The following is a 17,191-nucleotide window of genomic DNA, read 5'->3' on the forward strand; positions in this document are numbered from 1 at the left end:
CCTTACAGCCTACAGACAAACACACACAATATAGTGGACATAAAAAGGGAGCTTAAGGGTATAATTCAGATCTGGCACAAACAGTTTGAAGTGTGGTTTCCTACTCAAGTCATGCTCCCAACATTTGTATAGTGTGTCAACAAGTTTGCAGCTTTACCCTCATCCTGAAGTCTCCAGACTCAGGGCTCAAACTGTGGTATGTGCCATGACAACTGACAAAACCTCAAAAGGCTTCCATCAGTCAGTGATAAGTTGCATTTGCTCTCATTCTGCCAACATGCTGGGGTAGACATTACTGGTATAAATACCATGACAGACCTCTATTTGGAGAACATTTTTGGTAAAATAACCTTCCTGTATTTTGTCCAAAGTATTGCCCATTTGTATCCTAGCACCAAACAACCGTGACCCACTCCTGCTGCATTCCAGACTAACATCAGGAGAGTCAATGAATACACAATCATCCACACACATACAAGCAAACACACTGATTTGTACACTGGGTGCACACATGTATACATTCTCTGGAAGTGGAAGTATGTAAGAACGAGGAAGCCACTTAGGGGAACACACACTAGAAAAAAACAAACCCCAACCTGTCCTACAACACAAAACTAGACCTGTCCCCATAATGATTTTATCGACTTATCGTACGATACATGGACATGACCTTGATTGTTTGTATGCATCGACATATGATACAAGGACATGAACATTTCTGGCGGCAGTGGTTCAGTCTGTAGGGGACTGTAGGGTCAAAGTGACCTTTAACATAAATAAAACATCATACAAATCATTAGATGATAATTCATCAACCTTTTTATTTGAGTAAATCAGTCAAACACATAAACAAAGGCCAAATATATTTAAAAAAAACACACAAGCGAGAAAGTTACTCTAATATTGAATCCAATCAAGTCCCATCCAATTAACAAAAAAATCCAACACTCTGTCCTGAAGACAGAACCCAGAGTAACCACTAACCAGGATGACAGTCTGTAACACAGTCAGGAGACCTTTACAAACTGCCCCGCCCCCTCGCACACAGACGGGAGAGAGAGCTCTCTCGTCTGGATTGGAAAGATCGAAAATAAGATCGAAAATACATCATAGACGCATTTTGTAGTCTTATTGCATATTAGAAACGGAGTTGGCGAAACTAAAACTGCAATATAATGTTCATGTAGCAATAATACATATGACATATATGTTTTAAATGTCTCCAGTACCGATAAAAAGACCACTGTTGGTACCACTGTCTTTAATAATTCCGGCCCGGGGCCCGTTTAATACCGGGGCTCGGTACCCATCCCTACATGGGGAGAGGCGCAGCATATTGCTAAGGACTAAATGCGATGGAGAGTTCTCATCTCAGCTGCAATGACATGTCTGGAAACCCCCTCTAGGGTGCCCCATGCATAGCGCGCCGTCAAAAGCTGCTTCATAAGTTAAGTTTCGTTTCTCCGCACCGCTCCGGAGTAAAAAAATGGTAGTTACATCACAGCTGTACGGCTGGCTGACAGCTGTAGCTACGTACTGTGTGTGTGTATTTCGCGGGTTGCTAAATGCTTTGTGTGTGTTTATGTTGACAAGGAGGTTTAATAACTGTGTGCTACACAAAACGTGCAGTCAGTTTCATTTTCATCGCCGTTCGTAGTAGAGTTAGCAGGGTATTTTTATTTTAACTCTCGTCCCAAATTCGTCCCAAAATTCATTTGTATCCTCCCCGACCCGATTTTTTTCGGCCCCGGGACGACGGGACGTCCTTAAGCTCGAGCCCTGATATCGTTAAAAAAAATACCAATTGTATAGCATTAAAGTTCAAGAAAGGATGGTTGAATTCTTCAATTCCTGTATTTTTTCATATCGCAGGGGAAGAAAATATCGCAATGTCAGTTTTTTCCAATATCGTGCAGCCCTAGTGTGAGTGTGTGTGTGAGTGAGTGACAAGAGCTATATTCAGAGCTCTGCTGCCTTCATGCTGTTGTATGATTGGTGTTTAACTACGGTATTTAGCGTCCACAGCACCTCCGCTTTTAGGGTTGACGCAGACCCAAACGTCACCCGGAGGTCCCCCGATGTTGTTGCGGGAGCTGCTGCACTAGCTAATGCTGCACTAGCTAACGCTGCATTAGCAAAACAAACGCTAATTTTGTTTGCAAAAGGTGCAACGGGCTTCAAACACGTTCTCCTCCACTGGTTTCAACCAAGCACTAAATTCGATGTTTTCCAACCAAATACGGTTGAACTTACACTTCAGCATATTTATTTGTAAGTAGATTCAAAGATACCAGAGTTTAGCTGAAGCTTGGTTGGGGAAACAAAGTTAGTGTATACTGGTTCCATGTTGATTTATTTCAATACAAATTGTTGGGGGGAACTGAAAGGCTATTACCGTACTGGTTACTTTGCAGCCCGGACATTTCCCCCAAAACACATTTAGACGCGATCGCAACACAGAAGTAACTTTCAAATCCGATAATTTTTAAGACCTTCTAAATCATATTTAAGACCTTTCTTATTTTTTCGATCATATTTAAGACTTTTTAAGGCCTTAAATTCTGATTATCAAATGTAAGACTTTTTAGGACCCCGCGGGAACCCTGTCTTTAAATGGGTTTCCTGATCAGGGTACCAATACAACGATAGCACGCAATGTTTGGCTAACAGATACCAAGTCATTATTTTGAATACATTGACATTTAATCTATATAGAACTTAATATTGACATCGCAAAACCCTATGCCTCCCCCTTACCTGATTCCAGGCTTCTGGTTCTGGAGATGCTCCTGCCAGCGCTGCTGATGGAGGTGTTGGAGACAGAGGGGGGAGGACGGGTGAGCAGGATGGGCATGGGGGTGGGAGTATGTGCAGGCAGAGAGGCAGCAGGGGCAGGATGAAGCCGTCCCGGACCCTGGGCCTGTGCCTGGGTTCTGGAAGAGGGGGCAGTCCTGCTGTCCACAGGGGCAGCACAGGGGGGAGTGGAAGTGACAGTGCTGGCAGCAGAGGGGGGGGGGCTGCAGCGAGTGGGAGGAGGAAGACTGGGACAGGCTGGAGGAGACGTGGCGTTTGGGGGAGGATGGGGGAAGGTTCCTCAGGGAGCTGTTCTGTTTGACCACGCCGCCATTCAGGCTGGGTCTGTTTGTTCTCTGGACCACGTGTGATCTCTGCTGGACTTTACACCCCCCGTCCTTTACTACAACCTCCTGGTCTCCATCTGTGAGGCAGTCAGCGGCTGTGAGAGGGTCCTGGCCGCTGCTGTGTGTGCTGCCGTTTCCGTTGGCGCTGAGATTATGGTGTCCTCCGTTGCTCAGGGCCACAGAGTCGCCGCTGGCATCGCTCAGGGCCATGGTCCTCTCCCAGCGGGCCTGGCAAGGACACGGTCACTCCTCTGGGGGAGAAAAACAAACAGAGAAAAGTTAAGGATCTGTTAGGCAGACCAAACAGTGGGTTAGAAAGGAATGTCAATTGTGAGGTGGTTAATATTTATTAGGGATGCTCCGATCGCCAATTTTGGGGCCGATCGCCGGAATCAGTATCGGCCGATACCGATCGCCGATCCGATCGAGTTCGCGGGGGCTATGGGGATCTTCCATTTAAAGTGATGTTTAAAACTCAGTTAATGGGGCTCATTCACTGGCACTTCCACAAACAACAACCAACATAATTATTACATTCAAATGAAGTACATTATTCAAGTTTACATTAACTTTGGATAATAACACGGGAAAAATGAGCGGAAGCGCTCTCTTTTCCTCTCTCTCCCTCTCTCTCTCCCCCTCTCTCTCTCCTGACAGCCCGTCAGTATCGTCTCATGCAGCTCACTGATCATATTTATAACTAGTTTAGCTTGTTCCAGAGGTAGATAAAATAGCTAAGTGTGTTAGGTCTAACTCTTAGTGTGTGTGTTGCTCCGCTCACCGGTCCGTCACAGCGGGTGGAGCTGCAGGATTTCTGCTTCACACACGTTGCATCCCGCTATTTTATTGTCTTTTTCGGACACCTTAAAATACTGCCAGACTGGTGAAGCCATTTTTGCGAGGCCGCACACAGAGAAAAGTGTCATGTATTTTACGTCATGTGATCGGCTCTCCCGATCGGCATTTATAGAGAGCACCGATCGATCGGCAGAGAGTGAATATCGGCCGATATTGATCGGCGGCCGATCGATCGGAGCATCCCTAATATTTATTATAAATCAATGACATTTTGCAAACATTTTCACAATAGAGTGGTGCACTGATGACATGTTTGTGAGGGCCTACAGGGAAGTTAGCTTTGTAAGGGCTCCCTCGACAAACATACCAATGGAATTTTGATTATTGTAGAAAATAAGATCTGTGGTAATCGCACGTTTACGATACATAGCACATTTGTTACAGCAGGATAATCTCCACATAAAACACCACTTTTGGTTTTTGATTTGTAATTGCAATCATCTGAAATAAAAAGCTAATGTTACGTTCTCAAAGCTGCACATCACCACCGCTAAGCTAAAGGCAGTTATGTTCAACATTACTTTAAGTTGTCTCATTTGTTGGCAACCGCTGTTATTGCTACAAGATTTCAACATTCAGAAGTATGGTATTTACTGAAGAAATGTATGGAGAGATCCACAATATGTGGAACACAGCTCCTAATCACAGACTATATTTCTGGCTTCTATTCAGGCACTCCATTAAATAGGAAGATGCCAAAGATAGGAAGCTTAGCATAAAGTCTGGAGGCAATTTGAAACAGCCTGGCTCTGTCTGAAGCTGAAACAATCTTGTATTCTTGTTTGATAAATCCACACAAAAACCACCATACATAAAATGACAAGTTATGTGGAGTGGTGAGCTGGTTATACCCTTCCACTAACTTTTTGGAGGCTTGTTGTTGCCAGTAAAGCACTGCTACCAAGTAATTCATATACACAAGTGAAATCACAAATAGTCCTCTGTACACTTTATTTTATTACAAGCTAAAGGCCCTGACACACCAAGCAGTCACCAGAGAACTCGCCGACGCCGACTGTTGCGTCGCCGTGTTCTCCTGCGTCTTGGCCATGTGTCGCACTGGAACACACCGCAAAGACTTCAGCCGAGCACATACGAACTGTCTATTCGTCATTCAAAAGAGGCAACAACCGGAAGACAGAGAAGAAGAACAGACTGCGTGATCTAAACAAACAACAAATAGCGTGTGCGTTCCATTTTCACTTTCGTCCATCGAAAACATGTTTCGTGCGGTACTGGAGCTATCAGCCATTGGAGTGTTGCTTGTGGAAGACATTCTCAAGCAACCGTTTCGCTTCTCATGCACTGATTCGCTAGCTCAGGGGTGGGGAACCTCCGGCCCCCGGGCCGTATACGGCCCACGAGACCATTTGGTACGGCCCTCGAGGTAATTTATAAACACACGCAAAAAAGAAAAAATGTATGAAATCTAGACCGCAAAAAAATTAAACAAGCGAGTGCCTGTTTTTCCTGGGTTAGGTCAGGGTCCTTGAACACAACACGAGCCTAACGTGTCATCACGTGGTATATGTCCCGTCTGACAGGGGTGCAGTTCTGCAGGAGAGCACCAGAACGCCGCTCCGCCACTTCACAAATTGCAGCAGCCATAAGGAGCTGTACACATGCCGCAGTTTTTGCGTGGCTGTGTCTTTAGTTGAAAGCCCAGTGGCGATCTGTTCATCTGTCATACTGATCATACAGTCAATCACTTTGTTGTTATTAGCATCTGGTTAGCTAGCTATGCCAACGAATATAAGAAGCTTTTTCTCCAACCAGTGAGGTAGAGGCACATCTTTATATGATCATTATAAAAAAATAAGAGAATAATGTAAACAGTTATGAAATACTATATGACAGTAAAAAAAAGTTATTAATAAACAAGAATAGAGTTTAAAAGGTGAGTGATTTGTAAAATATCCATAAAGAAAATCTGCTTACAGTTCTGTTTCATATGGGTGTTGAAAGATGTATCCATAGATCTCCTAATGTTGCTCTCAAAGTGCACCAGATTGATGCTTTTAACTTCAACATTTAAAAACAAATCTTCTGGCTCTACCTTGCATATTTCCTAAACTAGTACAATATTCCTTAAAAACAGAATGATGCAAACGTGAATATACGCAATCTATTTTTTCCGGCCCTTTAACTGTCAGTTTTCAAGAACAAATGAGCAATCATTTTGAGATTGAACACACTGCTGCTCCAAACTGAGAATTGAGACACAAAAATCTTCTATGAGAGAATCCAAATGGTGTTGAATGATGTTTATCTAGTATTGACAACGTGTGAACTGAACATCAATCTACTACAACAGGGATCTCTAAAGGGAACAATCTAATAAAAAATGTTTTAAAAAATCAGAAAGTGATCAGGAAAGCTGTTTCATATTAAGAATCTGCTGCAGAGACTGCAGGAGGAAAACTATGATACAGCATAAACACATTGTGAGAAAAAACATCAAATGAAGTTGTTTTGCAAACGGAGGAAACACTGTAATCTCATTATAGATGCAAAAACTTGTATTCAAAGAGGTGCCTGTAACTTCTCAAAAGTAGCATTTTCAACAAGGATTTGTCTACGAATTAATTACGGTTTAATATTTAAGTACAACATATTAATCAGAATACTCCATTTATCCTTGTGAGAAATAAGGTTTTGTGGCTTTGAAGTTGCTTTAACTTTAGAATAAAAATTCAAATATAATTTTTTTTTTTAAATAAAAACATGTAAATAACAATATGAAGTTTAACAAGAAAAAGTGCAAAAACAAACTAAATTAAAATAAATATCTTCATATTATATTAGAATTTAAAGGTGGGGTAGGTAAGTTTGAGAAACCGGCTCAAGATACACTTTTTGTTATATTCCATGGAATGCTCTTAACATCCCGAAAGCAATGAATATCTGAAGTGCTTTGACAAAAAATCCATAAAAAAATGTCATCTGTGGAAGCCGTAGTACTGTAAAAAGCACGACCAATTATTTTTGCCGGCCCGGCTAAAATAACTGGATGGCCTACCTGCCTGTCAGCCTTCCATCTGTGCACAAACTTATCTCGTGCCCTCATTGGTCATGTGCGCGTTCGTGTGTGTTGGAGGAGGGGCTCTGTAAGGAAGTGGCAGATTTTCTCCGGTTGTGTATTTTCAAATTCTAGCGATCTCGAGCCGGTTTCTCAAACTTACCTACCCCACCTTTAAGTACATCTCAAAGTAATGTGCACATTGCACTTAAATATTTAACAATACATTGTTAAAAATTACAATACGGACAGTGGCGTACGAGGATTAATGAATGAAAACCAGAATATTGCAAAATGTAAAGTAACTTTATCAAACAAAGCTTAATAAAGATCAAAGTGACTTTTAACAGCTGATATATGCAAAGAAAAGTGTAAGTGTAACTGAAAACCCCCATGCTGATCCTGCCTTGCAAAACAAAGGAAAGTAAAACAGACGCTCAAAAGCGTTAGATGGGAAGGAGTTTTTGATGTATTCTGAATCACCACTGAAATATTTGGCAAACAGGACAAGTTTTCTGTCTCCTTATTGGAGTCCCAACATCAAATAAGGGCCGTTTCAGATCAATATGATTTATGAAGCATGACTACGACCCGGCATAAATCTTTGGTGTTTGTATAGATTACAAAGCATGAGACACTCTTGCATTGGAGGCTTAAAAAGATTGTTCCAACAGAGTGAGAACAAACAGAAGGTTCACGTTATGCTACAGTTTCAGCCCCTATATGTGGTACGGCTTGAGTTACAAAAAAAACTCACAGGAGACCGCGATGTGAAAATGTGATTCTGTGTGCTATTTCACCAGAGAAGGGGGAAGAGTGAGGAGGAAGAAAAGTATGTGTGTCTGCAGCTTTGTGCCATGATATGCTTGACGCACTTCAAAAGCGGTTGAGTTGTGTGTCACAGGTAATGCAGGGTTGAGGTTGGCGCTGTTGTTGGAACAGAGCCTAAAATTCAGACTCATGTTGGAAAGAAACCTGATATAAGATAGGAGGAAATAATCATATTATAAGGCTCGAAGACAGACAGATAGAGACTTTAGACATGTTTTATTCAGATATCAAGCCAATCTATATACATTTTTGACATTTCGTAAAAGATAAATGTGAATTTGGGCATTTCCATCAACTGGTTTGGGGTTAATGATATACATAATTCATAGCGGTCAGAAGTTGGCGGTATATGCTACAATTGACCAATGGCTGTAATTCCGCAGTGAACAAGCGTAGAAGAAGTAGCGATTGTGCACCGGAAACAAAACGAATCGCCCATCCAACCCATCTTACCGTCTGAAAAAATAAGTGTGAAAATGTTCAGCAAAGTACGCATTGATTCAATGAGTGTATTATTACAGCAGCATGCATGTTGTCAGTCATAGCCTTCCCAATACCCTTTTTGAAATGGCGAGTAGACTACTGACACCAACAATGAAGAGATGTTTTTTTTCTTATGCAAGCAAAGAATTTGGCTGATGTGCTAGTCTTTGCGGTTTGCTCAAATTTGATTGTTTGGCCAAGACACTGGCAACCTTAGGAGACCCTAAAGTAAGTTCCTTAAGCTAAATTTAGTGACAAGCTTGCACCGGTCGAAATAGTCGCAGAGCGCTGCGCTAAATTATTTCAACTTTGTCCTCGATTGTTGCTGACCTTTCGACATGCAACCAATCATATGACTGCTGTGCTAAGCGATGGAGGGTAAGCAGGGGAGGTAACCGTGGAAACAAAACTAATCTGGTTGTTTTCACCGCAAGGGGTTCCGACCAACCTCGTGCAAATCGCATTTTGTATGAGATATTTCAAAATGCACATAAAAAGACGAGTATGGAAACATGGCTGATATCTAGGGTTTGATTCTTTAATACAAACTGATGTGTGGGTACTAGTATAAAGAGGAGCCTTTGATCTCTTTTTCCATGTTTCACCTGTCAATGTCAATGAAGCCTGAAAATGGCCAAATAAGTAAGCATTAAACTATGGTAGCCACTACTTTGACACATTGAAGAGTAATTGCATTGAAAAGATATGCATGCAACTATTATTTCAGTTTCTTCAAAAAGACCAGCGTCTCAATTCTGGGTGGAACAATTATAGTATGCAAGAACTACGTTTTCAAATCTGCCAAAGGTCAAATACCTGCCTGACATGTGGCCAGAAGTGCAACATGCCTCATAGGTTAAGGCCACATCGAGCAGAAATGTCCTGCATTTGGAAGAAGAAGCCGAGTGTATGACCTCAATCACTACTCAGAAGCTAATCCTTACAGAATTTTGTGTTGGTTCACAATAATGCTATTACAATCCCCCAGTATGAATTTCACATTCTGATCAGCTGTCAATACTGCCGTGACAACTGGTGTCTTACTTTCTAAATATGTAAACGACAGCACTTATTGTTAATAACTCTTTCTTGATGCATCAAGAGCCAAGACTATCTGAGATTCCATCAAGACATAAATCTTAGACTGGAGGTTGATGACGTGGAAAATGTTTGAGATGCTGTGGACCTAAACTGATTACTGCAGAGCTTCAAAACGCACCATATACTGTGTAACATGATTGCTTTGTCCTCTCACAATATCCACTCAAAACCATTGTGACTGAAGCCACTTCAAAATGACTTTAATGTCCAAACTGCAACCTTGATTTGATCACTATTTACCTTACCCTTTCAAGCAACCTATGCACACATGCGGGTTTCCATTTCACCCCAACCATGACCCCAGAAAAAACGGTCACCGCAAAATGTAAGCTCCTAACTATACATCACACTAGCCTGTTTCTCCCGATGCGACCAAAGCGCTCTGTGACACCTCAACATGAGTGAGCGGTGAAACCTGAGCATGACAGCCCCGTTGGGTCAGGGGTGGCTGGGAGGACGGGGTTGAGAAAAGGGGAGGAGAGGGAAAGGAAGAATAACTCCGGAGCCCAAAGAGCTCAGAATAGCAGAGTAGTGAGGGAAACCCAGATGAAGTCATTAGTCTGGCTCCCACAGCTGTCAAGAGCCTGTCAGGACTTAAAGAGTCTTGAATGGAAACACCAAGGCTTACTGGAGATCAAGTAAGAAAAAAGAATGGCGTGTATATAGATAATTCATCAGTTCAGTTCCTACGTAACGGTGTAAATGTGCAACCGAGTGTGCTTTGGGCTGTTTGTGCCTGAAGGAATTTAGCCCGTGTATGCGCATGAGAGTGTGTATGCTGAGCGTTGACAGGCAGGTGAGACATCTAGGGCAGACTGTGCGGACACAAGCAGGGTCTTGTGTCTCCCTTCAAAATAAAAGCTGACAGCTGGACCAAGCTACACCCTGAACCACTGGAAGCACGGCACTAAATATGCATCATCTATTTAAGCAGGAAATGTAGCAGTTGTTCTTGATCAAAGAGACGCCAGAATAACTGAATTAAAGCTAATTTGCAATGCAGCAGTGCAACCTGGTAGTAATAAACTGTAGCCGAAAAGAAGAAGGTAATGCTAGCAACCAAGTAAGAAATAAAGAAGCAGTGTATTATTGGGTGGATTAGGGATTCCCTCCTACTTTCTAATTTGTTTACCTCATCTTGTAACGAATGTATTCAATTTGGATTGATGTACTTCAACTACAGAGAAATTACGGAAATGAAAAGCCATACATCATAAGCATTTAGCAGCAAAATTCCACCACACAAGATATACAAATACAGTTGTTCAGATTGACTTTGACCTTTGATACACGTACTGATCTTGAATCCTAAACAATGACTCCCGTTTATCCAACAGGTCAAACTATAGATTTATAAAAATGATTATGTGTCATATCCTGAGCATTTGTACCCTAATATCTGCAGCTTTAAGGGATTACATGTGTCAGTAATGACAGCCACACTCAGCCCCCCTCAAACCCAGATAAGTCCTTGGTAAAAAGGATTATTTAACCTTTAAATAAACCAAGACCAAAAACCAACATGTGTAATGATTCCCACCGGGGTTCGTGGTTTGGACTAACGCAGGTGATGACGAGGCGCGTCTTCTGCCGTCTTTCATCTGAAGTTTATGATTATGGGGTGTGAGAGATGGTTAGACCCAGGGCGACAGGCAGCAGCGCAGCACAAGGCAAGGCATCCTGCATCCCTTTAATTAAAGCTAATAGGCAGTAATTACCACGTATCAGTCAAGAGACGGTTAATAACCACATCACTTCTTATAATAATAATAACAACGCCAAAAACAACAACAGTCGTCTCTGCTAGGTACTCACACGCCAGACATAGCTCTAGGACACATTCTCTATGTCATGTTTCTGGTTGTCAGGAGAGATTTTGGACATATTTGACCCCCTCTGGGTGCTTTTTCACAGCTGGGCTGTAAAACATTCCAATTTGATGTAGATGGCTCAAGGCTACAGGGAAGTCTTGTAGTAAAATAAGTGAACACAGCGAGGCAACCTGCCGTTCTTCTTTATCATTCCATCAACCCAGGAGTCTTACACAATCATTACAATGACAACTAAATTAGTTTCATAATGAGTTGTAAAAACTATGGAACTTCCTATTTAACATTGTTAAAATGGAATGAAATGCTGCAAATGTACTGTATAAAAAAAAGTACGTCATCTGCTTTAAAGACTAGTAATAAAAACGTTAATGTAAAAGCTCTTCCAAACGGGTAAAGCGAATACCCTGTCAACTAATATTTAAATCAGTGTCATTCCGGTGAAAACACGAGTTAATTTAATATTGGTTGTAAAGCTGCTTACATTTTGTTTGGCTATACATCTCATTGAACGTAAACCCATAATACCTTTCAAACTGTGCGTTACCTATATTAGGTTGATAAGATAAGCAACAGCAACTTGTGAAAATTATGCTTATGATGTTTTAAGTGGGAAAAGTTAAACAGCAAGCTTTCTACTGGTGGCTAATTGCATTGAGGATATTGGAGCTACAAACTAGTTTTTACTTTACTAAAAACAAAGTCAATGCATCAGTTCTATACAGAAAACGCTAAAGGGAAAAGTCATTTTGTCATCCGTCTCCTCCGCTCCAGGCAAACTACTTGGACAGACACACTGACGCTCTACGACGGAGGTGCATGGACCCAAACGAACACAAATAGCGAATCTAGATGTTCCCACTACTTTGGAACACGTTAACGCACACTCCCATTGCAGCCTCCTTGACTTCCTCGTCTAAAACGGTCATCTAAATCCGGAGAAAATGCACATAAAGAGCAGGCAAAAGCCGTGTGAAGAGCATACTCATAGTATCCTACCGTGTGTTGTGTTTCCCGGTGCTTTGCGCTGGTTATCGACGGTGTTGTCTGCAGCACGCGGCGCTTCGTTACAACCAAAAACAATTAAAGAGTCCTTTGGTTTTAGTAGAAATATCCCCAAGCGCTGGTAGACAAACAATGCACCCCGAAAAGGCAACAAGAAGTATCGGGGAGAGCGGGCTGTTTCTCGTGGGAGTGTGTCCTGCCAGAATGACAAACAGCCACACACACAAGCCCCGGCTCCCTGCTCTCTCCGGAGGCAGGAGGCGGTGGGCTGGAACTGCACCGTAGACCACTGATAGGACAGCCTCACCGGCTGCTTTAACCAGCTCACTGCCACACCGGCAGGTACCTTCACCACTCATGCGCGAGAGTTTGAAAACTTAAAGAGGTGCCCGAGGCAAAATGCAGTAGGCCTACGTAAAAACTGGAGTTTGAATTGTACTCTACTAATAACGGTTAAACAGACATTATGGCAACTACATGAAGGGAGGCGAAGGATAACTTTTATTTAACAACCAATTTAATACACTATGCTAATATGCGAAGCTAGTCACACATTCAAAATACAATAGTCCTTTAACAGATTTCACATGCACTGCTGCTCAAGTCTTTTCACCCTCTGTCTGAAACCAGAGCCCAGCCTGCACTGATTGGTTAGCTGACCGGCTCTGTTGTTATTGGTCAACCGCTTAGAGGTTCCCCGCCCCTTGAACTATCACGTACAACGTGTCGGAGCCTAGCCAATAGAAGCGCAAGTGTTACGTAGTGATATCAATAGCCGCGTTCACACCGGAGCAAGGGCGCCGGAAGCGGGGGGGCCAGGGGGCCATTGGCCCCCCACTTTTCAGCCCTGCCCCACATTTTCGCAGCGGCGGATGCCGTGGAACACTGTACAAATCCCGTTTCAATAATTCCCCTCTACTCTAAAGTCGCATCTAAAACGCGATCTGATATAGCTGTGTATATTTTGTTATGTTTGATTGTTATATTCAATCTCATTAGCTACAGGCATTTTTTAAGCTTGTAAAGCTCTCACTCGCCACTCTGCTGTTCCACAGCGCCGCTTCCCCTCCCTCTGCTGAAATTATGAATGTAAGGCGTATAGTAATCATAGATAACACGGCAGGGTCCGTTACAGTTTGTTTTTATCTGATTTCAAATAAACAAAGTCTTGGCTTTCAGAATATTAAACTTGTTTTGGCAAATTCAGATGATAAATACAACTTTGAAGCTTGTAACGGCATAATTACAAGCAACGGAGTAACTTTACGTCACTGCAGGCATAAGAGCAGCCGGTGTTTCTCGTGAGTGTTTTCCCCGGGAAACAAACACAATACACACAAACGCAAAAATACACAAACACACACGTATATACACACACAAACTCGCGGGCTTCCCCTATCTTCCCTTCGTACTATTTTGATCATTTGCTCCGCTAATAATCAATCAGATCGATCCAGAGAAGAGGAAACTTTAAAGGCCTTTTTCTCAAAATGATGACTCTGTAACAGTCATTATATAATGTGACATATTTTGCTTAATATTTAGAGTAGCCTACAACAACAATCCTGATATCATTAGAAAGCTATGAATCTCCTCTTTCCAACTGTGTATACAACTCAAAATGTGTCTTCGGGTCAATGCGACTGATTTCGATGGAGCAGGTCACTTTGCATTAGGTAAAATAAAGCAGGCAGACATAACAGGAAGAATATGTACATTTTAACCCAATCAAATAGGACATTGTCACACCATTCAAATGTATCCATGTAAATTACAACCAATAAAAAAAGCTTAGATTTGTTTATTCGTTACGTTGTTTACTTTATTTGTCACGTTGTTCTGTGTGTGTCAGCCGTTAACCTAGATAGAAAAAATATATACACTTGCAAACACGTCAGAAGAACCAGCGCAGAAGAAACTATACAGTCAATCTAAACTTAAATTAACAACTGGAAGGTCACATCCCTGACATCCACGTCTCCGGAGCCTGGACCTTCATCAATCATAGAAACAGCGAAGCCAGATGAACCCAAAAGCAGCAGCTCTGCGGCCGCAGAGACTGTCAAAACCGCCGCCACCGCCGTCGTTGAACCGAAACAGGCTGGTTCCGACTGCATGGAGGTTTGTTGTCGAGACATTGAGACGGGTAAAGCTGCAGCTAACTGACCGCTAGATTATTTGGGCAAAGAGAAAGGTACTTCAACGCAGAATGGTACAAAAACAGAGAGTGGTTAATTCTTTGCAAAACCACTAAACGGGCCTTCTGTGAAATATGCAGATTTGCTGCTGTCAAACGGCTTGTAACTTTCTCAAAATGTGGAGATAGCTTTGTTAATACCGGAGTTAATAACTGGAAAAAGTGCCCAAGCCTCCTGGACAGCCACGAAAAGTCTCATTTCCACAGAGAGTGTATTAAAAAAAAGTGCGCTTTCTTCAGTCAAACACCAGTCAACATACAGCTTGTCAAACAACAGCGTATTGAGCAGGAAAAAAGAAGAGATGGAATGATGGAGCAATTGCGCAATTTCCAAAATAACTCGTAGCTGAGAAAAACCCCACTCTGAAGAGCTTCATGCTCACCGGGAAATATGCATCATGAGACAATTAATGAACTTATAAATCTAATGTATCGGGAGTCTCTCACCACTATATTAACTGAAATGTAAAAGCAATGCAAAACATGCAGTTATTGTGCTTCCAGCAAACATTCACTGATAAACTGCGATGTGAACAACCTCATGATAACCTCATATGTTTTTAACTTAGGATCTACCTGTGTTTAGTCTAGAAAAAGGTAAATGTGTGCATTTTATTATAAAGTTGTGTATATTTACAGAAGCTTATAAACATCAGGTTTAAAACTAAAAGAGCTTTACAAAAAAGTAACACAATTAGAGATGTTTGGAGTTTTATTTTAGTTATTAATTTACATTTTTTGTCAAAGAGATGCTGATTTGATACCGTTGATACAGTTACGGCATTTCCTGTTTCTGCCGGAGAGAGGGGAGTTTGTCCCAAAGCTTGCTGCTGTATTTACTCCCTCCATCTGACAGGAGGGAGCCTCATGTGTCACTCCACGGAGTTCACTCCGTCACTGAGGGGGAGTGTGTAGGGGTAGGGTGTAGGGCGTGGTTTGGGATTGGGCCATACACACGCACTTTTTTGGCCCCCCCACTTCTAAAATGAATCCGGCGCGCCTGCACCGGAGTACTTTTCACTGTACTTTTCGCGTTTAGTTCCGTTAGTACCCCTTATGTCGCGTTCACACCAAAAAGAGCACTACATCTCGGGAACTTTTACCCCCATTTTTAGTGCCTGCTGAGAGATCGTACTTTCCTGGGGGAAAAAAGTGCCCCAGTTCTGGTTGGCTGGGCGAATTGCAAACCGCGCCCCGTACAACTCTGAAATGTTTTGTAGAGCCGCCATTTTATTATCCTCGCATTAGCATTATTAGCATTAGCATTCGCCCAGCGCACAAACGCAGAGAGACTAACTTATGGCAACAAAAAACAAAACATGGGAGCAGTGGAGATGAGGAGGTGTCGGCGTTCTGGCGATTTACTCGGAAGGCTTCAGTAGAAGCTGCTGGGAGTCCCAGCAGCTTCTACTGAAGCCAGTCCCCAACTCCGGGGACTTCCGGCCGGGGACTCCGGGTGGCAGTATACGCCGTGAAGTTGTTTGCGGCCTGCCAGTAAACCCAAAGCAGAAGAAGACGAAGTGACGTCAGCGGCTCATTTGCGTAATCTTCCCTCAGGGAAAAGTACTCCGGTGTGAACGCGATCTGTACTAAATGCCCTGGGGTCATAAGTGTCGGGGCTCTGAGTGCCGGCACTAAATACGGCAAAGTACTTGGTGTGAACGCGGCTAATATGTTGTGGAAGTTTAAAAAAAGCACTACAATCGAGGCGTTTGAGGCAGGGGGGAGAGTGTGGGAGAGAAACTCCCTCTTGTTTGGAATTTTAGCTTTTGTAGACCATTTACTTACAAAAACCTATAAAACACACTACAGGAAAGGGAAAACCCCAAAAAGCAATAGGGCCCCTTTAACTTGTTTGCTTAACCCAAATGACAAGTTAGCTATTCTCAGGTTATAATACACTACATAATGGCCTAGAATAGTTAAAAGACTTTAGGTACAACATTCATTATACAAAGTACATTTTATAAATCAAACCAAAGTTGGCTTTTAACAACCCTACTTACAGAGATAGCAGAAAGCCTTTAATTATCTGAAATTGGACCACATAATTACTTATTAAGGCCACACCCGTTCTTTAACACATCAGTGTACTTAAATTATAGATTACTGTTCAGATGTGTTGGCTGCTCTTCTAGGTTATCTTTAATAACTACTTTAAGATGCTCTCAATCCTTTCTACCTCCCCACCCATAGCAACAAAAGCCCTGGGTAACTGTGGTTTCATTCAAACCTCAGAGGGGGGGGGAAACTGTCGATGTTAATACATCCTCAACTTAATATTTTCATCATAGAATACGCATCTCCCCTTATCCAAGTTAATGACACAGCTCTTGAACATATTTGCAATTATTTTTTTCTTTGAAAGGATAAGCGACATACAGTATAAGGAAACTCAACAAGATACCTTCATTCATGAGGTAAATGTGGCCAGGTAACTTGATGAAATGAAGCTTCTATTTTTTAGAGCAAAAGCGACTTCTGTTATGACTATGATTAAAGGATTATGAAAAATAGTCTATATTATGCATTCAAGGTCTGCAAAGCCAGGAAACATGCACACTACAATGCCTGCTTTCATTTAAGTTGACCAAGTTTGTCATTCCAAAATTGTAAACCCATGCTGGGCACAATGCAGAAATCCCATTCAAATGAACCAGTGTATGCTATTAATCTTTTAGTTTAATCAGTGTCCCCTGATTGGCTAAAAGAAATACCTCATCTTTAC

The 17,191-nt window shown here is 42.1% G+C and overlaps 1 protein-coding gene across 2 annotated transcripts in view; it reads right to left on the reverse strand.

Moving 5' to 3' along the window:
* The window catches only part of disp1 (dispatched homolog 1 (Drosophila)), a 98,485-nt gene that overhangs the window by 25,348 nt on the left and 55,946 nt on the right, over window positions 1-17,191 (reverse strand). Inside the window, exons 1-2 of one of the 2 annotated variants that reach the window (XM_034150686.1) lie at window positions 12,261-12,477; window positions 2,758-3,391 (exon numbers count right to left, since the gene is read on the reverse strand). In XM_034150686.1, coding sequence (XP_034006577.1) covers window positions 2,758-3,350 — 593 coding nt within the window. In that variant the 5' untranslated portion in view covers window positions 3,351-3,391; window positions 12,261-12,477. Of the gene's footprint in view, window positions 1-2,757; window positions 3,392-12,260; window positions 12,478-17,191 lie in introns of those variants that run through there. The other variant, XM_034150685.1, reaches the window with a different exon arrangement.

This window comes from Trematomus bernacchii, unplaced genomic scaffold, assembly GCF_902827165.1.
Source record: "Trematomus bernacchii unplaced genomic scaffold, fTreBer1.1, whole genome shotgun sequence".
Lineage (NCBI taxonomy): Eukaryota > Metazoa > Chordata > Actinopteri > Perciformes > Nototheniidae > Trematomus > Trematomus bernacchii.